A 25,349-nucleotide genomic window follows, 5' to 3' on the forward strand; every position below is an offset into this window, starting at 1 on the left:
TTGGTCCTAAGTCATTCATTAAGTGGTACCAAAACAATGGTTACCAACACTTTAAAAAAATTACATGTTCTTAAATTTTATAGTTTGAATCATACAGAACTAAAATTAAACTGACTTCTAATATCTTTGCTTTAATAATTATGACCAAGAGGGTTGACCCTAATTTCCTAATTACACAATCTGGGAAAAGTGAGCATAATCAGGCATGATAAAAGATGGCAACTAAGGTTAATAGAAGTTTTTGAAAGGTCAATATTGGGCTTCCCAAATTATTTCCTAAACTATCTCATTCATTTAACATGCTGTTATCAGGTAAAACTGTAATCAAGACCCATGCCAGCAATGGTTCCCAGCCTGGTACCATCTCAGTGTCATGACAACCTTAACAATATTAGGTAGCTTCTGAAGGGTAAAAAACATTTCTTCTACGTCTCTTATATCTTTTTAATCCCTTGAGCATATAGGCCAATCTATTTTTCTAAAGTAGCTTTAGTACAAAAATAAAGAATTTTGTTGAAAAGCTATCATATTAAACTGTCATATACAGGCTAGATGTCTGAAGAAGGACTTTTCAGTAATAAGGGTGACCACCAGGAATACATCATCATTCAACAAATAATTACTGATCTCCTTCCACTGTTTTAGTTAACAACCCAATTCATGTACTAACTTAAAATTCTGATACTATTAAGATTTAAAAGAGATGGTACTCATAGTATGTATCTACTGATTATTTATAGAGCTCCTTTGCATGAGTTCACTTTAAGATCTCTCAAGTGAACTCTGGAATTTGATCTGACAGTATCACACCTAATCTGATTTATCAACTGATATCAGGAAAGTAAAAATAACAGATCACAAGCAGGTAAGTATTAATAAGAATTTGTTTTTTAGAAGGTTCTGAATAACAAGCTTTTAATGAATTAAAACACTATTCAAAGGCTTGAGAGACAACACAGTAGCCTATTAGTAAAAAAGCAGTATAAATGTTGACATAAAGCAGAAATTGTGGTCTTTTAGGAGGCCTCTTCTTCATTTAAAAATGTACATATACCCAATAGAATTTACTAGTTTTGACACTTTTTTCTTTCTTTTTTTTTTTTCTTAAGAGATATGATCTTGCTTTGTTGACAGGCTGGAGTACAGTGGGACAATCATAGCTCACTGCAAACTTGAACTCCTGGACTCAGGCAAGTCTCCCACCTCAGCCTCCTGAGTAGCTAGGACTACAGGCGTGTACCACCTCACCTAGCTAATTTTTAATTTTATTTATTTATTATTTCTGTAGAGTCACAGTCTTGCTATGTTGCCCAGGCTGGTTTCAAATGATCCTCCTGTCTTGGCCTCCCTATAGGCATGAGCAACTATGCCCAACCCAACCCTTTTTTTTTATTTAGTAGCCAACGCCAGCTTAATGACAAAAAAAAAAGAAAATGAAATTTCAGGTTTTGGCTTAAATTATTGTGGAAGAACAAATACAAAACGTAAAGAAATGATGAAAATACCTCACTGCTGGGACATGTAAACTTCATGTAGGTTATCAGGTAAGAATTACAAAAGAAAAGACAGCAATATTAGAAAAGCTATAATGAGAGTCTTCATAAATAAGAATTTCTGAAAGTTAATACATAAAAGTTTCCAGAATTAGTTAAAATAAAATTAAAAGATCAGTGAGTTGCATATAATTATATATAAAATATTTATTTGAATGCGATAAAATAGTATTATTAATGGCGGAAGTACTTAAAAGGGACAAATTTCAGGCATATATTTTGTCTCATTATTCACAGAAGAGTCTTGAAACATGATCGAGGAGAAGTTTCTGTTTATATACTTAATCTCTATTTGTAACATAAAAATTCCATATTATTAGAGATTTGGAAACTCTAAAACAATGTATTCCAGAGATAAACCTTTACCCATGTTACAGATGAGAAATTTGAAAACTAGAAATATAAAACAAAGAGTTACAATGGTTTCCAAGTATTTCCTGTAGACAGACATTCTATATCAGGTTCTATACAGAGGAAAAAAATAATTCCGTGAGAAAATAGCTTTTTGAAACATATACATTATATATTTCCCTCAGAGATTTAAAATACATATTAATTTGTTATTGACTCAAAGAAGTCCTGTAATCAAAAAATGTACTTAATTTTTTTTTTTAATTTAACATTTTCCAAATTTGTTTAACCATGAAGTAGAACTAATGTTCTCAGAACACACTTAGAAAACCCCAAGCAGGGTGGATGAGGCAAGAATAATTATGTACAAAAAAATAATAACTTTTATATTCTTATGATGGTCTATGTTGCTTACTAGAACCTCTTCATTATGTTTACTCTTAGTAAACTATATGAGCTTTTTAAGGCAAATAAAATGTACTCACTGTTGCAGTACTTCCTTTCCCTTCTGAATGGAGCTCTCAGCCAATGACAGACCACTAAAGGAGTTATTTCAAGCCAAAATGTAAAACTCTTGCCAGTAGTTCCCAAGTTTAATGGAGCTGGAAGCTCTATAACACCAGAATGTTTCTCAGAAAGAAACAGATCAACTCCACTCTTTTACTAGAGGTATGACAGTGAAACCCATTATGCATGATTCTAGAATAAACAGCACAGGTCCAGTAAAGTTCAATAAATTAAGATCAGTAGTAAGAGTAGCCCAAATACATCAAAAGATACCACTCACCAGAGGTAATAAGAAAAAGTTTAAAAATAAAAAGGCCAAAAGAATATAATGTACAGGAAACAATGGAAATTGAGAGGTGATTAATAAGACAATAAAAGAATAAACAGAAATAGTATTAAGTAGAATACACAGAGGATTTAAAAAGAGAATGAACAACTGACAACTTATTATGGTATGCAATCAAATATGTATCATAAGTCCACTTTTAGTCCATCACCATCAAGGTTCACCATCACTGACTATAAAAGAGAGAAGCTGCACTGAGTGAGTTCCATTTGAAAGGGAATAAAGTCTATGGTAAAATGAACACCATTATTTTTCTGCATTTTTAGATGCAGATGAAAGAGCTCAGAAATTAAAACAGAATTTTGTGTGTGTGTGTGTGTGTGTGTGTGTGTGTGTATTTAACAAGGATGCTTTTTCAGATTTATAAAAAATATTTAAAATATATTGACATGAGTGTTAAGATACATGCCCAATAGAAGACTACATCTTTGAGACCATAGAAATAAGACAAAACAATAATATCCTTCAGCCCCACTTATTTTACTACTTTATTTCCTGTGCACTGACTCTATTAGGAAGTCTTCTACATATATTTCCAAATGAATGGTAAAATTCAGTACAGTCTGAAATTATAGCTTTAAAATTATCTATAAGTAAAGTAAATGAAAAGGTAAAATTTGCATTTCCAAGAGAACAAGTCTTAGGACTACCGAACCAAAAGTATCAAAGGAATAAATAAGATTGCCTGAACAATTCCAGACCGGTTCAGTTGTAACTCTAACTCATGATGGATGCTTCCTTAAGACTATGCTGAAGTTGAAAAAGCAATCTATTATATAATATTGGATATACAGGTAAAGCATTGTAAATATATTTCTTAATTAACCAATGCCATATATTCAGAAGTCCATACTTTAGGTTACCATTAATAAAGGGAGGATTTAGGTGATAAAATATTAATGTAATAGCTTCTGATATTATTCATCTATACAAAAAAAAAAGAATGCCGTGGGTCTGGCGAGGTGGCTCATGCCTGCAATCCCAGCACTTTGGAAGGCTGAAGTGGGAGGATCACCTAAGGTAAGGGGTTTGAGAACAGCCTGGCCAGCATGGCAAAACCCTGTCTCTACTAAAAATACAAAAATTAGGTGGATGTGATAGCACACATCTGTAATCCCAGCTACTAGGGAGGCTGAGGCAGAAGAATCACTTGAACCCGGGAGGCAGAGGGAGATGGAGGTTGCAGTGAGCAGAGGTTGCATCATTGCATTCTAGCCTGGGCGATAAGAGCGAAACTCCATCTCAAAACAAAAGAAAACAAACAAACAAAAAGCCAGGTGCCATGGCTCACACCTGTAATCCCAGCAATTTGGGAGGCCTAGGTGGGCGGTTCACCTGAGGTCAGGAGTTCAAGACTAGCCTGACCAACATGGCAAAACCCTGTCTCTACTAAAAATACAAAAATTAGCCAGGCGTGGTAGCACACACCTGTAATCCCAGCTCCTTGGGAGGCTGAGCCAGGACAATTGCTTGAACCCGGGAGGCGGAGGTTGCAGCGAACCGAGATTGCACAATTGCACTACAGCCTGGGCAACAAGAAGAGCAAGACTCTGTCTCAAAAAAAAAGAAAAAGAATGCTGCAGATTTTTCAAACCTAATACTAACCTAATACTTAATTTGTTTTAATCTAGCATTTTCCAAATTTGTTTAACCATGAAGTGGAACGGATGTCCACATAGTAATAGTTAAATAATTTGAGGCTTAAATTATTTTATGAATTGTAATTAAAGTTAGAAACAGATGCATTATTACTAAAATAACTTTAAAAAGAATGATGGCATGTGTTAGGTAATATTCTGTCATGTTATTTCACTTAAAGATTTACTTCACCTTCAGAAAAAAAAAACATGAAATAATAATATAATCTATACTTTCATTGCCCAATAAAGGAAAACTCAGAATACCCAGAAACCATTTAAAGATGTTTTTACATAGAGTTTCTTTAAATAGATCATATGTTATTATCAGATATTAGAATTCAAACAATACTTTGTACAGTTTATTAAAACAGCATATTATTAGTATTAATTTAAATAGTCAATTAAAATGTCCTCATTGAATAATATAGCTAGGTCAAAACTAAATCTCAAGTTTTTCATAACATTAAATTAGGCTTAGCTATCACAAACTGAATTTGGATTTTAAGGATTAGATATGAACTAATTTTAAGGTAACATTTATGCATTTGGAATACACTTACGAATAAAGGCTCTATCCTTCTATATTAGCAGGTTTCATATCTCCAGCAAAGTGTCTTTGTATAACCCATAACCTCCCTCAAAAATTGTAAAAGGCTGGGTGATAGATGACAAAGAAAGAAATGAAGAACCATCTAATACAATCAAACTTTACTAAAACAAAGCTTAAAGATACTGCATGGAATTCTTAAGTTCCATATACCACAATTTGAAAATTATGTTCTTAAATGGGACTAGCCATAGAGTTTCATTCTGATTTACTCATTTATATTGCAAAAGAAAATGAGCACTGCTCACATGGCAATCTCTGAAAGTTGCCCAAATTATGTATGGTGGAAGAAGATGTATTTCAATGACCTTAACCAGTAAGAATGAAAAATTATAATCGCTAACTTAGGAACTTATCAGTAAAATAGAAAAACCTTCTGGACTATGATCACATAGGTGCTTATACTGTTTACTAAACATTAATTGGCAAAACCTCACTGCCACATAATTCTTATCTTCCTTTGAGGTCAATGCCTTTTATAAAAATTATCCTTTTTTGGAATAATTTATAGTTTTGTATTCATATTATTTGAATTTGAAAAGGTAACTTTCAAATATGCTTCCCAGGGTTACATTATAAAATAATTTGCATAGCAAGTTACTTCAAAACTAAAACTTGAGATTGATAGCTCTTCATTTTAAAGTATGCCAGCATGAAAATATATATATAATTATCATAAAAAAACAGAACCCAAACCTTCCTAAAAACAAATTTTACCTTTTAAATAGATAAAATATATAGATAAGAACTCTCTAAAGAGATAAAATTCTTTATGTTTTCTTCTTCCACATTAATTTTATTTTTAAACTAATATGGAATAATAATCTGTAATTATTTAAATTGAAACTTCACTTTGCTGGAGATATAAAACCTGCTGACATAGACAGACAGAGCATTTATTCATAAATGTATTCCAAATGCATAAATGTTACCTTATTTCAGTAAATGAGATTTATTCTACTAGTATTTTGTTTAAAGCTTCAGGAAGTAAGAATTCAGGCCCTACTTAGATATTTCAGTTTGTTTCACATCCTAAAAACTATGACTTTCTTATCTTTGCGCAGACAGCAGGGATTTTTGTGTTTTATAGACTTATACCTACCCTCACATAGAACAGTGCCAGACACCTAAGATATGTACTAGATATATAATGAATATTTGTTGAATAAATTAGTATTGTCCAGAAAAACACTTAAGATGGGATGATCACCTACAAAACAGTAACAAATTGCCTATCACTTTCCAGAATTACTGCCCAAGATGAAGTGTACTGTATGTTACAGTCTTAGAACTAACAAATTATCTACACAATCGCCTTTTTCTAGTTGGAATCATAGCTGAACAATGATCGTTTTCTGACACCAAGAAGCAGATACTATGAACTTTTGAAAAGATTAGATATCAGCACATTCTAAAACATTTCTTAGGATATAAAAGTCTCAATATAATTCAGGTCATGAATATATTTGGAAAATCAGGACCCAACAGTGGTTTTCCAGGTTTAGGAGAGCAATTCAAAAGCAACAACGCAAAAAGTTTGCCTCATCAGCAGCACCAGGGTATTTTACAAGCTTCCAAATTGCCTGTGGCATCTTTTTACTGGTTTCCTGGAATTACTTTTAGAGTTTAAAGGAACCAATTTGGAAAGGGCCTGTGGGAAACACAAGTAGCAGGTATTTTTTTGCCCCGAATGTTTTCTCACTCAGTGGTAGGAAATAGAAAATAATCTGTTTTTTTCCATATATAATTCTACTAGTAAAACATGAGACTCCATAATGTTTCATTTACTTTACTAAAATAAGAAAAATCCTATAAAGTTCAAAGAACTCATTTTAAAAAATAAATAAATAAATTGGAGTACTTATCCAGTTAATAATGAGCTGTGAATCTCATATTATGTGTGATAACTAAAGTTCACTACAATAAAGACATCAAATTAAGATACAGTATCTTAAGATAGCCAAAAAAAAAAAAAAAAAAAAAAGAAAAACAGGTGAAATCTAGCTAGAATAAATAAATTAGGGATGATAACAAAAGTTAAATGAATTATTTTGAAGAAAATCAAGTATTTAATCATAATCCAAACACACATTTTGGCCCTGTAAAATATACTCCCCAAGTGAGTACGTTCTGGAAGTGAAAATATATAGTCACACGAAAAGGAGAAATAAATATTTGGCCTACTGACAAATTTAAGGCAAATAATTTCCAAATTTCATGAGAAAAACATTAACACTTGAAGTATTAACTTGATTTTTATTTTAATTTTTCATACAAGCTATTAACTTAGTGAGTCACTTAATATATCATGCTTTTTATTTAATGATTTATGCTTATACTTTTAAAAGACAATACAAGCAACTAATTTTCGGCAAAGGCTTTTGGCTTATATGCAGGGTGTTTTGACTGTTTTTCTGCAACCTAGTTTAAAAAAATCTTCACTAAATGTTCACTGCTATATCTAGGAAAACAAGTTTTCCAAAATCTTGTGGCAATAACAAACATAAATCTTAATAAAAGATACAATATCATTTCACAATTAAAAAAATGTAGTGTGCATATATAGTGCACAAGTTAAAAAATTAAAAATTCCACAATCCATAGTGTAATTGTGCTAAGGCCTCTAACCACTTCCCCGCAGCTTTGTAGCCCTTTATTTTTTCTAGTATGACTTATCAATTACAGTTAGCTTCTTATTGGTACAGTGAATGTTTTGTTTTTTGATAATTTTGTACATTTTTGATTAACCTAAAACTTGTTACAGTTTCCAGTTACCAAAATTTTAAAACAGCACTCTAAGACTCCAACATTAATACTTTCAATACTATCAGAGGCTAAGAGAATTCTACACTAACTCTACATTATATGTACTGACGACAACACAGACTATATTTCTTCAGGGTTTTTTTAAGTCTATATGCACATAAATATTTTTTTAAATGGAAATAGGTCAAGATATGTTAAGCTGGTGGCCTCTATATTTCAAGGAGATAGTCCTCTCAACTAAGTTAATTATTTATGCAGATAAGGAAGAAAGGCTGATCATGATGTGCATGATTCAGAAATGTTTGCTATAGTAATTTATGCAAATTCATAAACATCAACAATCACTTGATTATAAAAGTAGGAGAAAAGAAATATCAGAATCTGCAAAAGATTTAGTGATTCTATTCTGCTTCTTTCTGTAAAATACTTCAAATATTTTATAAAAGATTTTTAAATTGACTGCAGAAAAGGAAAATAGGTTAAAAAATGACACAATTTAAAAAATGACACAGTAAAGCATAAATATTCACAAATAACTAGGAAGAATATGAAAGTATTGCTATAGTTTAGAACAGAATCCTTAAATAAGCTGCAACACCTGATAAATTTATTGTCCAGCTAAGCTTATACAAACCTAAAATCAAGAATAAAGTCATGAGGACTATTAAGGGAGAAATAGAAAAAGATTTTCTACTGACTGTAGAAAGAAAATGATCACTTCATGACCAAACACCTCTGAATAGAAAAGCTACAGTGAGGAAAAGGAAAGGTGCTCCTCAGCTATGGCCACCCTGAAACAGCAAAAGGAAGGAGAGAAGAAACCACGTAAGAAAACTAAATTTTTCTTTAGGGAGAGAAGAATAAAATTAACCTCTTATTAAATTTTCTAAAATGTAGGAAGTAAATAACATAAGAATTGTATTTTGAATCTTTGACTGCTATGGCTAAAACCAACTGGGAACATAATAAATAGCAAACCAGGACTCAAATTCCAGAAATACAGCTTCAATAAATGATTACTTTTGTTATCAAAAGTAGATTAAAATGTGTGTATTAATAGAAAAGACAGAATAAAAATAGCCATCATCTGAGAACCAAAAGAGTAAAAATATAGTTGCATCAAGTTTCTCCAAGAAAAGAAAGATGTAAATTAGATATCGATGATTTGAGATTTTTAGGCAAAAAGTAATTAAGGTTTAGAGAATAAGAGTTAAGGAAAGATCTCTTAATTAAACAGAAGAGCCATTAGTAATCTTATGTTGTAAAATATGAAATAATAAATTATCTAGAAAATAATAATTTCTCTAGAACAAAAAGGCAAAAAAATAAAGATCCATGGCCCAAAACATTATTACTGCTATTTGTTTTTTTTTCTTGCTGTTTTATTTCTCTTTTTGGAAGGTGGAGAAAGGGTACCACTGAAGATATGACAGAAAAATTTTAGAAGACCAAAACTAAAAGCAGCTCATGAGAAAACAATGTATCCTTCAATGATGAAGCCTACTGTCTGGATGATAATTTTCTAGAATATTTTGCTATTTTAGGAAAATATCAACATATTTGTTGATATTGGCTTATAATGATAAATTTATTAACAGCTACTCACAAATTAAAGAAATGAAAGAACTAACAAAAACTTCACAGAGCTAATTTTAATATGTCTTGTATTTCTGTTTTTGCCTAAATGTAAGAATCAATCTATATAAAATCACATACATTCTTCATAAAATGGACTCCATGAGGCCAGTAAGTTCTAAGTTACATCATCAAAGTTATCACATAGCTTTGATATAATACTTGGCAACAAAACTAATCCAATAACTAGCAAATAGATAATTTACAGTTAATCTGTACATATATACGTCAATATATATGCAGTAAAATCATGTAGAACTTAAATTTTTTTTCTTAATTTTACCTGTAACTAAAATGATATATGCATATCCAACAGAGATTTGAATTTGACAGCTGCTGGACATAATTTAGTAAAATTCAAAGTAGCAAATTTGAAAGAAACAAAATATGTATAAAAACCCATTTCACATGTACATATTTTTGGCAAACATGTAAATGAGGGCACCTATTTCCAAAGCATAATACAACAAAGCATTATACAGGAAAAGTAATTCCAATGCATTCATTTTTATTATGGTTCAGTGTAGGCATTAAACTAAAATCTTACTTTAGGATTAGCCAGTTATAAGTAAATTCAAAATATTATTCTACTTGCAAATTTTGTATGGCTATGACTAATTCTTTAGAGCTATATATTTTCTTCAAAATAACTTATGCCTTTGTACAGAATATGTATCACGTACCCATGCCTCTGTCTGAATGGGCTTGATATTGCTCAGTAGCACCTCTTCATAGTTTCCGTAGTCAATGAATTTAACAACTGCTGTCATACCTGAAGAATGAAGAGCTTCAACTTCTGCCCTGTAAAACTGAGGAGGCAAAAGAAGTTTGAAATATGACAGTTGGTATTGTCTATAAAAGGCAATATTTAAGGGAAATATAAATTCTTAAAGTGTTCCAATATGTAATATTCTTCAAAGGAAAACTTACCTTTGGAACACTTTGACTAACATTAGTAAGACATTTTTTATTTCTTTTTGAGACAGGGTCTTGCTCTGTTGCCCAGGCTGTTGTGCAGTGGCAAGACCTCGGCTCACTGCAACTTCCACCTCTCCAGCCCAAGTGATCCTCCCATTTCAACCTCCTGAGGAGCTGTGACTACAGGTGACAGCCACCACACCTGGCTAATTTTTTGGTATTTTTTGTAGAGATGGGGGTTTCATCATGTTGCCTAGCCTGATCTCAAACTTCTGAGCTCAAGTGATCCGCCTGCCTTGGCCTCCCACAGTACTGGGATAAAAGGTATGGGTCACTGCACCTGGCCAACAATTCTTATATACTAATCAGAATATATAACTATAATTTGTTCAAAAACAGAAATACATGACTAAAAAATGGCGAAAAAGAAGGCTCGTTGATTTAGTCAACACAAGTGGCTGGAATGAAGTCATCACAAGTGGCTGGATGTCAGGTAAGAAGTTAATTTTACAAATAATGGATCTAAGTCACTTAGATCCATTATTTGTAAGATTAAAGACATTGCAAGTCCAGAAACTTATTAAGTTACTTAGTGTTATGGGCTCTAATAACTGATGCATATTAACAAACTCACAAGGAACTGATTCACTTTATAACTATAATTTTATCTACTTATTTATTTACATTTATTTCTAGAGACAAGTTCTTCCTCTGTTGCCCAGGCTGGAATACAGTGGTGTTATCATAGCTCACTGTAACCTCAAACTCCTGGGCTCAAGCTGTCCTCTTGCTGCAGCCTCCCAATTAGCTGGGATTATAGGTGCACAAAACCATGTCTGGCTAATTTTTAAAATTTTTCATAAAGACAGGGTCTTGCTAGGTTGCCCAAGCTGGTCTCAAACTCTTGGCCTCAAGTGACCCTCTCTACTCGGCCTCCCAAAGTGCTAGAATTAGAGGCATGAGCCACTGTGTCTGGCCTATAACCACAATTTTAAAATTTATTTGTTAAATTAACTGGGAATAAGTCATCTGATTGGAGTAATCCTTCAATACAGATCATCCCATTCAGGAGCCACATGATAGGTCTGAATGTTGCTTAGTAAATGTGAAATGGAAACAAAAACCAAATTGTTCTTAAAGAATGTTTTCTTCAAGCCAGGGTACTAGAATGCTTTACTATAGTATAACACTATCTACTCTAATTGTATCTCTCTCTCTCTTTTTTTTTTAAAGAAGTCTTGCTCTGACGCCCAGATTGGAGTGCAGTGATACAATCTCAGCTCACTGCAACCTCTGCCTCCTGGGTTCCAATGAGTCTCCTGCCTCAGCCTCCCAAGTAGCTGGGATTACAGGTGCGTGCTACCACACCCGGCTAATTTTTGTATTTTTGGTAAAGACAAGGTTTTACCATGTTGGCTAGACTGCTCTCGAACTCCTGACCTCAGGTGATCCGCCTGCCTCTGCCTTCTAAAGTGCTGGGATTACAGATGTGAGCCTCTGCACCCAGCCAATAATAGTATCTCTTAAGAGGTTCACCGGAGTTAGAAAATGCTAAAGGCAACAAAAATTCATATTTTTCACAACCTTCTAAAGAATGAGTTACTCTCAAAAGAGTTGGTTTTTAACTAGCATATTTAATTTTACAAAGGTATTAAGTGAATCCATGGCATTGCCTTTCCAGGTCTGAATGTTAGCAAGTTTAGAGATGCTGCAATTTTCTTCATCTTAGAGTTCTTGTTATACCTTTCTATCTCTCCCCTCTTCTTTTCTTAGCCTCACACTTTTGTGTTCTATTAATTGTTCTGAGTCAAATTATGCTGGTTCAGGTAAATTAAACAACACTGAATCATGCTATAACTTAGCATGACTAAGATATGTTTATTTTTGACTTACAGTATTTTCAACTTATGATGGGTTTATTGGTACATAAACACAATAAAAATGCTAAAATCTGTATTTATTCTATAAGTGAAAGACTTTAACTAGAAAATATGGCATGGTCTAAGACCAGGATCACAGTGACGGAAATACTGATAACAAATTTAAAAGGAATAAAGTTTAGGCAAGGAAACCAATATGGAGGTTGTAATATTCCAGTTGAGGAGAAAAATAGCTGAACTAGTTTAGCAGTTTAGAGGAAGAAGAACTTCTCTGAAATTCCCAAATTCTCCTACAGAAATGAAGTTAGAAAGAAGGCAAGATATTGTGAGGAAATTTTTTAAACAATATATATACTAATTGATTATCTCCAAAATATCATTACAATGCAATTAAGAAGATTATGGTATCGTAATGATAGTTAAGTCAATTCCTTTTCTTAAATCTCTACCCTGGTCTCTGCCTTAAAAAAACAAAAAAAAAAAAAACTGGAAAGTTGTCCATTCTTGACAAGACATTTAAAAGCTACCTCTTCAATTAGTGATTTCAGAAGATAATTAATTCCATTTTCCCAATGCTTAAGGGTGGTGTAACCTAGTTGGAGTCCATAGTTCCTTACCACAACTGAAAGTACACATCTAATTTGAATCAAAGTAGCCACCTTAGAAGATCATTTAGTTACTCTAAGAATATTCTAATCACTCAACACATGTTGGGTACTGTTTTGTTGGGCACTGAATTGTTAGATGCTGTTTTTTGGATGGTACATGACATTTTGAACTTATTCAGCAAAGGCAGTATCTTTACTATTTTGATTTTTTAAATTTATTTTTTGACCACAGCCATTACTGATACACAGTATTATTGATGTTTTTAGACAATTACAATTAACATTAGACCTTTAATAATCATATCAGGTATTTGGAGGCCTTTTGGTATAGCATAGCCATAACTATCTAATATACCTCAATTACCTAGCACCTAGCAGCTACTCAATTATGATTTGTTGAATACTCAATTAATATTTGTTAAAGAACTCTGCTCAATCCAATTATCTGTAGGCCTACTCTATTTTATTTTTGATAATCATTCATATTCATTGATTCATTCTGTTTTATTTACCATGGCTCATACCTTTTTGTAGGATGCTAATAAACACTGTGCAGATGAAATACTGGAAAGGTTCTAGAAGATGTCATTTTTCCCAGTAACAGAATTGTATTTTCAACTGGCAGAGAGAATATAAGAAGATATCCCTGATCCTGCAGAGAGTTGCTTTTGACTTTGTAAGGGTTGTCTGTTTTAATTTTGCACTTACTACTCAGGGCATGATCCTTGTATGATTTCAATGGAAAGCCTGAGTCACTTAACAAGCCTTTCAAACATTTTGAATGTGAATCCCAATCTCTTACTTCTATTCTTGTCAAGGTCACCAATAACCCCATGTTATCTAAGATAGAAAACATTTTTCCGTCCTCATCTTAACCTTTCACAGAAGCATCTGACACAGTGACTGTTCTTTCTAAGGCAGCTACTATTGGCTCAATAAACACTGATTTCCAACTACTTTACTTTTTCTTGCTTCCATCATGAAAGACAAATAGCTAAATAATGAATCTCCTACTACTCAAATCAAATAGTTCCTGAATTTCAGAAAGTAAGTGGTCTGAGTTGGAAGAATAAGAATCTGGTTAGTGAAGACCACCTACATCTGCTTTTCAACCTTCCTAATAGCCAGAGAATGGCTATGTGAAATAGTTCCAAATCTGCTGGTATTCCTGGGAAGGCTTTTGCTTTTCCAGAGAAAAAGACAAGACACACAGTCCTGTCTCCTCCCTTCCTTCCAGCTTTAAGTAAAGATGTGACAGAGATGCTGTTTCTAAATAATTATCATTCTAGTCACACAAAAACCTTAAAAATATATGCCATCTAGCTGTATCCTCCTTTGTTCTATCATCAGGCAACACCTAATACTCTGCCTATACCTCATTATTTAATGAACACAAGAAGGCCTGGTTCATGACCCCATATTCCATTGCATCCTTATGAAAGGATCCACCCAAATCCCTAGTATGAATTTCAGTTCCTTGAAATCTTCAGTTACTTTTACTTACATTATTCCCTTTGGCTACACACTCTTATAGGCATATCCTTACCATATCAACTGCAACCTATAAAATACTTATTTTGAATATTTTTCCTCTTTGAGTTGCTTCTCACATCCACCCCGACATTCACTCTATAACTCCCTTACATATGGTTTAATTACCTTGCTATTACCTCCATCCCCTCGCCATCCTTTTTTCTCATATATAAGTGCCCCCTCCAGAATTAGCTAATTAACAGAGTTAACAAATAATTATGAAATCCATATACTGTAAAAGGAGCAAGACTACAGAGGAAAACCAGACACAGTACAGACTTCAAAGAACTTAATATCATGGTAGTGCAAACAGATACCAATTCAAGAACCAAACCCAAAAATATTTAAAAATTGTGACAAATTTTAAAAAGTTAAGGCATTGATTAAGAGAATAATGTACGTAGGAAGATGGGGCAGGTCAACGAAGGCTTCTTCTAGGAGGTGATGTTTGAGCCAAGCCCTCGAGGATGAGAAGAGTAGCTGACAGAAGAGCACATTGTACGGAAGGGAAAAAGTGTGCAAAGGCCCGTTCTCTGTGATGTACCCTCTGTCCTTTTCCCTTTCCTGTTCTCACTGTGCTGGTCTTCTATCTCTCGGCCAGGCTCTTACTCAAATCCTCATCTTGTATCTTTCCTTCCTTCTTTCCCCTACAATTTTTCTCTTTCCCTTTTAGCCAGCACATAATATAGAACTAAAGATTGGTTTAATAATTTTTACACTTGATATTTAATGGTTTAATAATTTTTAAATTATTATAAGATAAATAATTAACTTATATATTAACTTTTTTTAAAGTAGGCTGAATGTCTAATTTTTTTTAATTGAAAATCTGCAAAATTTCATTTTGTGCCACTCAACTGATTTTCTTCCATGTGAATCAGTGTAATTTTACTAGAGTGAAAAGCAAACATGCATAATTAAGCTGATGATAAGTAAAATAAAGTTCAACTTCACATAATTACTTTTACAATAGTTTTCTGGCATGTAAACTAAAACCATACCTAACTTAACCAAATGTTATGGAACAGATTGTCCCTAAGCATCCATAAAAATATTAAATATTTTGTTTATCCTTTATATAGCTATAAATCTGTCCGAAGATTTTAAATAAGTATAATTGTAGAAAAAAACCTCATAGTTCCAAAGTGATGGCTTCTATAAAGTCCCACTAGAATGTTACATTTAGTAATATTAGTGTATAATATCTTTAAAGTATCCATACCTTGTTGTCTTCCCAATAAAGTGCAAAACATTCATCTCCAGGTTTCCACATTTTTGCATACTCCATAGGAATAGATGATTCTAGTATTTTTTCTGGCTTAATTGGCCCAGATCTTCTTTTGGGACCACTATTATAAAACATTTTATCATCATAGGATATAGCTGTGATAGGTCCTGCTGGCTTAATAGGTCCTATTCGTCTTCCTTTCAGCGGCATTTCTACCTCTCCATTTGGAACACCGATGAAACTATTACTTCGAACTGGATTCTGATAATCAGTATTTACATTAAAATGTTTTTCAATTTTTTGACCACTGAAAGCTTCATTATTTATTGTTCGTGATCTCCTGTCATAAAAATGATCAGGATTAGATGTTTGGTTTTCTCTTTTTCCACGTTTTTGATTATTATAATCTATAGATTCTTGAGGACGTGGATTTTCTTTTGCATCTGCATAGGAGGGACCTTTTCCTGATCTGCTTTGCATAGAGTTATCTCTTTTTTTAAAAGCACCATCACTATGCTGAGAACGTAAAGGATACGAAGTATCTTTAGTTCTGTCATATCTAGAATATGGTCTATCACATTTGATTCTGTCTTCGGCCCATACTTCAGATGCTGAAGAAGTACCTGGTCTTTCAGAATCTCTATTTCTAGGTAATCCACTGCCTTCTAAAACTGACTTTGAATTTTGGGAGTCTCTTTGAAAACGAGGTGGTTTTTCATTTCTTGGCTGCCTGGTATCATTTCGAGGAAGAAATCTCAGTTGATTAGTATCTTTTATTCCATTTTGCTCAGTATTTGATGATCTGTATTGTCCCTGATGAAGCTGCTGTGGCTGTGATTTAGGTTCTGAAAGGTAAAAGTATACCATATGCACATTAACATGAAGACTCTGCATTAATAATTATTTTTAAATGCTTCAAATTATTCTGTTAATACAAAATTATCACACTACTATTTTAAAATCTTTGTCAATTTTCCTTCCTTATTATCTTACTCCTTCTCTGCCTCCTTGGAGTCCTGTATTTTTAATGTACAGTTTTCTTAGTCAGCAATATTAATAAAGTAAAGCAGTAAAATGGACCACAGAAAAGTGATGGATAATCCAAATTCTTATAATACAGCTGCCTACATATGCTATTCTGGTAAATAATTTCCTAAAACATTAATGAGGTCGGGTGTGGTGGCTCACGCCTGTAATCCCAGAACTTTGGGAGGCCGAGGTGGGCGGATCACCAGAGGTCAGGAGACTGAGACCATCCTGGTCAACTTGGTGAAACCATGACTCTACTAAAAAATTAGCCAGGTGTGGTGGCATGCACCTGTAGTTCCAGCTACTCAGGAGGCTGAGGCAGGACAATCACTTGAACCCAGTAGGCAGAGGTTGCAATAAGCCAAGATCCCGCACTGCACTCCAGCCTGAGTAACATAGAGAGACTCAGTCACAAAAACAAACAAACAAACAAAATTAATGAAATAGAACTACAAATTGCCAACTCAAAAACTACTATGAAACTGCACAAGTACAACCCTGTTCATCTCTTTCTGAATGCCACTCTAATTTAGAAATATAGAGCTATTATCAATCATGTTCTAGCCTTTGCAAACATGTTCCTTTTCAAATCCTTCTGGATCTGGAATTGCTAAGTGTTTATGTTACAAACAGATATCCTACTACTAAAAAAGAGTAAGAGTTAATTTTCTAGATCTGTTAAAGTAATTAAGTAAGAGTAGGTATTATTTGGAAATACAGAAAAAAGTGTCAAAAGTGGAAATACTGAAAAGGTGTCAAAACATTACTAAGCATAATAGTGCATATAATGTACAAGCAGTGACATGATAAACATATATAGAAAAATTTTAATGGCTGAATTTCACAGTGATTTTTATTGATTCAATTTGTACAGTGTAATTTATACTTTCTTCCTCCATCATTTCACATTGCATGTCTATAACATTATAACCAAATATATTCATTGATCTTTGGTGCATATGTCTTGTTTCTGTTGTCATATATCATAATCAACACGCAGCTGTAATTATTCTTATATTTCCCCAGGGTCACAACATTTCCAAAGAGAGCCTCTACTGATATCTTGGGTGAGATTGTTTCCAAAGATGTAAGGAAATTAACTGCAAGAAAATTAACTTCTTTGGCCTACAGATACAAAATGCCCCTAGCATCCCCAGGCACTCTGACTATCAAAACTGTCCCCAAACATTTCCAAACAGCCACTGGAGGCCAAAAGGTATCTGGTAAATTGTTTAAAACAACAGGAATAAAGGTTTAAAGGTTACTGAGTGACAAAACAGGTAACCAATTAAAGATCAAGACACAAGTGGTCAGGCCAGGCATGGTAGCTTGCACCTGTAATCCCAGCACTTTGGGAGGCTGAGGTGAGTATATCACTTGAGGCCAGGAGTTTGAGACCAGCCTAGGCAATGTGGTGAAACCTTGTCCCTACTAAAAATACAAAAATTAGCTGGGTGTGGTGGTGCACACCTGTAATCCCAGCTACTCTGGAAGCTGAGGCAGGATAATCACTTGAACCCGGGAGGCGGAGGTTGCAGTGAGATGAGACCATGCCACTGCACTCCAGCCTGGGTGACAGAGCAAAAAACTCTGTCTCAAAAAAAAAAAAAAAAAAGAGAGACTCAAATGGTCCAAAAAACCCCTTCTCAACAGAACCAATGGAAGCTAGAAGCCAAAAGGGTTTAAGTATCTTTAACATTTTAGGAGATTTTCTAAGGAAAAAAATTAATCCAGTTAAACCACCCCTTAATCATGACAAAGAATAAAGATTTTCCTAAGATACAAGATTTCAAAAATTAGCCAAGGCCATAAGAGATTTCTTAAAAAAAATAAAAATAAAAACACTTTCCCCCAAGAATATCTGCCTTATAAACTTAACGTAAATGTCATATTTTAACAAATGTAGTCAATATTGAATTTTTCTTTAGAGAGAAGAAAAATGGTCACTTTAAGTTTCTGCTGGCATTGTTTACTGTCCAGGAGTAAAGACTCTGGGAAGAACAGTGGTGACCATAATCAGGACATAAACAAGTGCTTTCAGCAGAAGGCATGTATTGGCTTTTTTCCCAGACATTATTGGAAAATAAAAGCAGCAGTTGCCTCCTGTTGACTGGTTGATTATCTGCTAGGTTCAGTTAGCCCACACTAGTACTTTATATACATTATCAATAGACCCCTAGGTCGTTTTATGATACAGGTGTTATGAGGCTTATCAGAGAGAGGTAAAGTAAGGTCCTTGTATAGTACATTAAATAAGTAACTGTTTAGGGATCAACTTTTCTTAAATTATTCCAGTTAGGGCCACCAATATCTTTGATAATCAGGAGGTACAGAAAAAATTAAGATACACGAAAGTAATAAGTATCCTGGACTACAGATGAAGGCTGAATAACGATGTACAAAGAATGAAAGTTCAATCAGGCTTGGCAGGTGTGGCAGAATTTGATTTCAATTCTTCTAAAAGGAAAATATGAAAAATTTCCTAATCTACAATTTAGAATTAAGGGGTATTTCCCTACACACATATAGTTTAAAAGTGAAGAGATGAAAGAAGATGTACCATGCTAAGAAAAAAAACAGAATTAAGGGGTACTATGGATCTAAGGAACTATCCTGGAGAACTATATTAATAGGAAAATGTAAAATGTCTTCATTTTGTTCCGGATGCAAATTACTTAAAGAACTTCTGATTTTTTTTTTATTATTGTTTTTACTAACATTTAACACTTTCATTTATGTACTCAAGCAGTCTTGTATCAAAAGTACTATCTCAGAAAAGAGAATGACAAATTCCCTAACAGCTTATTATTTAACAAATAAACAAGCCTAGGAAACTTCTGATAGTAAAGAGGAAAAATCATTCCATTTAGAACTTAAGATATTATTTTCAGTTACTGAATTAATGATGATATACATTAGACTATAGAATAAAAGAAGTAATTTTGTTAATAATGAACATACCTCATTTCCATTACTATGCTGAGATAATATAGTAAGAGTAAAATTTATAAATAAAATTATTTTTTAAAAATAAGAATTCCTGGCCAGGCATGGTGGCTCACCCCCATAATCCCAGCACTTTGGGAGGCCGAGGCGGTGGATCACCTGAGGTCAGAAGTTCGAGACCATCCTGGTCAACATGGTGAAACCCCAACTCTACTAAAAACGCAAAAATTAGTCAGTCTTGGTGGAGTGGCCCTGTAATTCCAGTTACTTGAGAGGCTGAAGGGGAGAACTGCTTGAACCTGGGAGGTGGAGGCTGCAGTGAGTCGAGATGGCACCACTACACTCTAGCCTGGATGACAGAGCGAGACCCCGTCTCAAAAAAAAAAAGTTTTTTTTGTTTTTTTGTTTTTTTTTTGAGATGGAAACTTGTTGTCGCCCAGGCTGGAGTGCAGTGGCATGATCTTGGCTCACTGTAACTTCTGCCTCCCCCGGGGGCTCAAGTGATTCTCTTGCCTCTGCCTCCCAAGTAGCTGGGATTATAGGCACCCACCACCACGCCCAGGTAATTTTTGTATTTTTAGTAGAGACGGGGTATTACCATGTTGGCCAGGCTGGTCCCGAACTCCTGACCTCATGATCCACCCACCTCAGCCTCCCAAAGTGCTGGGATTACAGGTGTGAGCCACTGTTCCCGGCCGTAAATTGTGTTTTCAAAATAAGTTAGTTTTCATATATATCCATTTCATTCAAAATGAAATAACAGCTAAGAAGTCATCTTGGATTCCTAATCAGTCTTGGATTCATCATCCAATCATTCTTGGATTTCCTTAAGCCCAGTACATTTTAGGTTAGTTAAATCATAAAGTCATATATAAAGTAAGTGTTTTCAAACTGGGCTTATCTATGAAACACATAACAAATATACTCAATTACTAAATTGTGGGAGAGGCAATATTTTTTCCTTTTTTTTTTTTTTTTTTTGAGATGGAATCTCACTCTGTCACCCAGGCTGGAGTGCAGTGGAGAGATCTTGGCTCGTTGCGCAGGTTCAAGCGATTCTCTGCCTCAGCCTTCCAAGTAGCTGTGATTACAGGTGCAGGCCACTACGCCTAGCTAATTGTATTTTTAGTAGAGACGGGGTATCACCATGTTGGCCAGGCTGGTCTCGAACTCCTGACCTCAAGTGATCTGCCCAGCTCGGCCTCCCTAAGTGTTGGGATTACCGTGAGCCAACATGCTCAGCAATTTTAAATAAACTAAGGAATATACTCCAAATCAATTGCGAAGACAGCTCCTTGGTTACCCAGTCAGAATCTGATTGTTCTCCTCTACCCTTTTTGAGGTGGCATCATGACTCTAAACTACATTAGATACCAAATGTGCAGCACAGGTCAAGTCTATAATCACTCTAATAAATATACTAAGATATTCTTCCATACAGGCAGCAGGCTAAAATGCATCACATTTTTTTTAAATTGCCCCAAAGGAAAGGTTGAAAACAAAAGCACAAGTAGAAATGAGTAACATTTAACATTAAAAAGCAGAAAATATAAAAGATTGGCAAAAAAGTGATAGAAAAATGTATTACGGGCCCGGCACAGTGCCTCACGCCTGTAATCCCAGCACTTTGGGAGGCCAAGGTAGGTGGATCACTTGAGATCAGGAGTTTGAGACTAGCCTGACCAACATGATAAAACCTCGTCTCTATTAAAAATACAAAATTAGCTGGGCATGGTGGTGCACGCCTGTAGTGCCAACTATTCAGGAGGCTGAGGCAGGAGAATTGCTTGACCCTGGGAGGCGAAGGCTGCAGTGAACAGAAATGGCACCACTGCATTCCAGCCTGGGCAACAGAGCAAGACTCCATCTCAAAAAAACAAAAAGAAAAATGTATTACAAAATAGACAAAACTGTGAAAACACCTCAAAGATCTAAAAGATCAAACAATCAAGGTGGGGAAAGCTCCTATGAGAAAACTAATCAAAGAATGTGACATGAATTTAGTATGATTTGAGAGAAAACATTCCCATTATTGCCAGATTATGATTTTCAAAATGAATGTTTGCAAGATAATTAACTATAACATTTTATATCACTATGATTTGAAATGCAAGAATAATTAATAATAAACTTATTAATTGTCACAAATCATTTGAGTCTGTATATAAGGATACACTAAATCAATCAGGCATCTTAAAATACTAATAGTTTCACAGAATATTCACTTCTCTAGCAGCAGTTACACCTGCATTTTATAGTAGAAAACCAGGTCAAATATGTTTTCCAAACTAATCCTCATTTTATTCTGAGACACCAGCCTGAATAAATGCCTTAATATTTGTTAAGATGTTACTATATGCCAGACTCTATGTTTAAGGTCTTTTGCCTACATCCTTTCATGTCGTACAACCACCCTAAATAAGGGCTGTATTATCACCTTTATTTTCCAAGTGAAGAAGCAAAGTAAAGTGCCTCAACTAAAGGCTTGTGCTAGAAAATGCTGAAGTCAGAATTAAACTGAAATCTAACTGAAGCGAAAACCCATGTTTTTTCCATTGTGCCAAGCTGCCCACCCAGAAAAAAAATAAACCAGAATGTAACCAACATGTTAGCTTATCACTTGTATCTGTTCATTTCTGGTGAGATGTAGAAATCACTAAGGCTCTTTCACAATCCCTGATGGGGCTGAAAAATACATGGACACTAGGACTGCCAGAATCCTGACCTAAAATTAATAATCTCTTTCCATTAATGCAGAAAAACCTAAACCTCTATTGAAAATTGAACTGGTATTTAGAGCTCACAAACTGGCACTTAGAGATAGCATAAGAGAGACAACATAGGTTTTTATCATTAAGTATGCCACTCAGTAGTTCTGTAACCTTAGGCAAAATATTTAACTTTTCTGAGTCTTATTTTTAAGATGGGGGTAATAATAGAGGATGCCTCAGAGGATTAACTTAGCATATGTAAAGTACTAGAAGAGTATCTGGCTTTAATAAGTACCCAATAAATGTTAGCTGTTATTATTAGCATTAAAATTAAGCAAATAAAGTCAACTGATGACACATTAGGAAAAACCAAAAATCAGAAAATAAGGTGCTTCCCTATTTACACATTCCCACTACCACCAATTCCCATTTTTAGTTAGAATCTTTACCTAGCTTTAGTTTTTTTATTTGATTCTTAATGGAAACAGGGCAGGAAAACTGCTTTAATAAAAATTTATTTATTATATTATAAAAGTCATATTACAGAAAAAATTTAGATACATCAGAAAATCAAAATCAGACTCTAGTACTGTTTTTCACTTAAAATATAGTATATCTATAAACGTTCTCCATATAAAAATCTTCTCTACATCCTTTAATTTTTTTCTATATTAAAATCACTAAGAAATATTTAAAAAGTAAAAAAAAAAATTACTCTTGATCCTATCAATAGAAAACTATATAGAAGAAAGTTCCACCTTTTGCCTATACAATCCCACTTCCAGATGTAGTCATTATTCTGTTTCAGAGGTTATCCATTTTTATATAATTCATACACCTTCTTTAACGACAACAAAAAAGACTCATGCTACATCTCATGGGCTACAATTCAGTTTTTCAATGAACACTATCTCATGGGTATCTTTCCAGTTTATTAAGTGCAGGATCTCATTCATTTCAGTATTACATTTTTTTTAAGCCTGCTTTAAATATTTGTACATAGTTATCACATTGAGAGTAGGGTCTGAGTCTTACTCAGCATTGTTTTCTCCAGTACTTAGCTACTAGAGAATCAGGCAAATAGGTGGCACTCAGTAAATATTTGCTGAAAGAATTACTGAAAGCACTAGGAATGAAATAAGCCTCCAAGTTCAAATCGCTACCTGTTTAACACCATCACCTGGGCTTACTAAGGGTGCAAGATTGAAATAGAAAATGCACTCCTCTATTTTTCCTTCTTTAAGAGAAGTTTGCATCGAAGCACACTAAGGTAGATTTAGACTGAGTTCAAATGATCACAGAAAAAGACTGCACAACACACACACAAAAATAAGCTTATAAAAGCCATCCCTGATTTGCACTAGAGAACACTGAGCTTGAGACCAAATAAACTGCTTCTCCAGTTCTGTAGTAATGCACCTTTGACAAAGTCACTAGAACCCCAGTTTCCTCATTTGTAAAATGTAAGAAATGATTCTTATCACAGGATTATGGTAATGATTGAGTTTGAAAAAATATATAAAACTGCTTTCTCCTGGGTCATATAAGGTGTTTGGAATTAGACTACTAGAATTAAATTCCAGTCCTGCCACTGAGCAGCTGTGTGTGACCTTGTAAAATTGGGATGATGCTACTTAACTCTTTTCTTTACTTAGTTACTCATCACAGTTACCAAGCATCGACTGCTGGTGGTGTCATCAACACTCTCCTAGTCACTCTGTATGAAAGTAGTAGGTAAGACCCATTTCCTTCTATCCTATGAAGCTTAGTTACAATAGGCAGAGGCAGACAACAAATAAATAGGTAAAAAGAACAAATAATGTTGCTTAAAGCTATAATAAAATGTATGAAAGAAAGAAACAGACTTATGAAAAATCTAGGAGGAGTACAGGGTACACCAATACACAGGTAAAACTTCTCTGAAGAAATGGTATTTAGGTGAGCCCTGATGAGAAGAAATATGATGAAAGTAAGGAAGAGTCATCCAAGAGGAGAGAACAACACATACAAAGATCCTGGGCTAGAAACCTGCTTAAATTCTAAGTAAAGTCATAACATTAATTACTAATTTCAAAGGAAAAATTACTGTATATTCCAGTATCATAAAGTTGATGTCTATCATGCTAAATAAAAACACCAAATCTCAGAAAAAATTATTACAAGAATTAACATTAGTTTTAATCTGGCATGGAATTTTTCTTTCAATTATAATTTGCATAATTATTCAAATATATACAGTTATTTTACTGTTCTCATTAAAATCTTTATAGATATGACACATGTTATACGGAAGACTAAGCTCAAAATAAACATATTTATGATGCTCAATGTTCAAAGAATTAATTTTTTGGTGTGTCAAAGACCCTTTAAAGAAAAAATCAGAAAATAAGCCAATTTTAAAAAATTAGCATAAAGCAGAAGACTATTGCTGTTATAAATGAACAAATCATGAGATTCTGAGAAACACTGCAACATACACCAACAATACAACTGCAAAGATTGCCCTGTTTAGCCCCATGTAAAGCCCAAGCTAGTCCTTACAAATACAAAAAAGAAAAAAAATTCTAGTTTAGTAAAATTTCTCACATAATTAAAAAACCAAATAAGCTTACCTCGGGGTGCAGTTATAACACCCCCATTTCACAGATAAGGAAGCTGAAGAGGCTTGACTAGGTCACACAACTAGCACAGAGTAGAGCTGGGATTAACTGAGTAGATTCCAGACCTCACTATTAACCTCCCTCTTAAACCTCAACAAAGCTTCCATTATACTACTAGCATTAAATCGCTAATAACCATGAGTTATTTTCAGTATTTCATCATGAAACTCAGATTAGGATTACTATAAAAATATTTTTCTGCCAGGGTTAAAAAAGCACTAGTGGACAAATCGATTCACTAAATGAAAATACATGTGTTTAAGTAATTTACCTACTTGGGTAAAGTCAGATAACACTTTCTTGTTGATAAACAGGTATTTATACACGAGGCACTAGATCTGTGGGTCAAAAACCATGTAGAAATAACAGCTTTATGTTATTTTTGCTTTAGTTAAAATACTAATGTACAATCTATTTCATCTGTCAAATGG

General features: G+C 33.9%; 1 protein-coding gene across 11 annotated transcripts in view; it reads right to left on the reverse strand.

Annotated features, from left to right (window-relative positions):
- Positions 1 to 25,349, reverse strand: part of TDRD3 (tudor domain containing 3) — a 328,644-nt gene that overhangs the window by 26,443 nt on the left and 276,852 nt on the right. For 10 of the 11 annotated variants that reach the window (XR_013526711.1, XR_013526719.1, XR_013526714.1 and 7 more), the window contains 2 exons: positions 15,567 to 16,417; positions 10,089 to 10,214 (listed from right to left, as the gene is read on the reverse strand). Coding sequence is in view for 8 of the 11 variants with exons in the window: in XM_078349825.1 (XP_078205951.1) it covers positions 10,089 to 10,214; positions 15,567 to 16,417 (977 nt within the window). In the remaining 3 variants the exon portion in view is untranslated. Of the gene's footprint in view, positions 1 to 7,240; positions 8,562 to 10,088; positions 10,215 to 15,566; positions 16,418 to 25,349 lie in introns of those variants that run through there. The other variant, XM_035296729.3, reaches the window with a different exon arrangement.

The sequence above is a fragment of the Callithrix jacchus genome, chromosome 1, assembly GCF_049354715.1.
Source record: "Callithrix jacchus isolate 240 chromosome 1, calJac240_pri, whole genome shotgun sequence".
Lineage (NCBI taxonomy): Eukaryota > Metazoa > Chordata > Mammalia > Primates > Cebidae > Callithrix > Callithrix jacchus.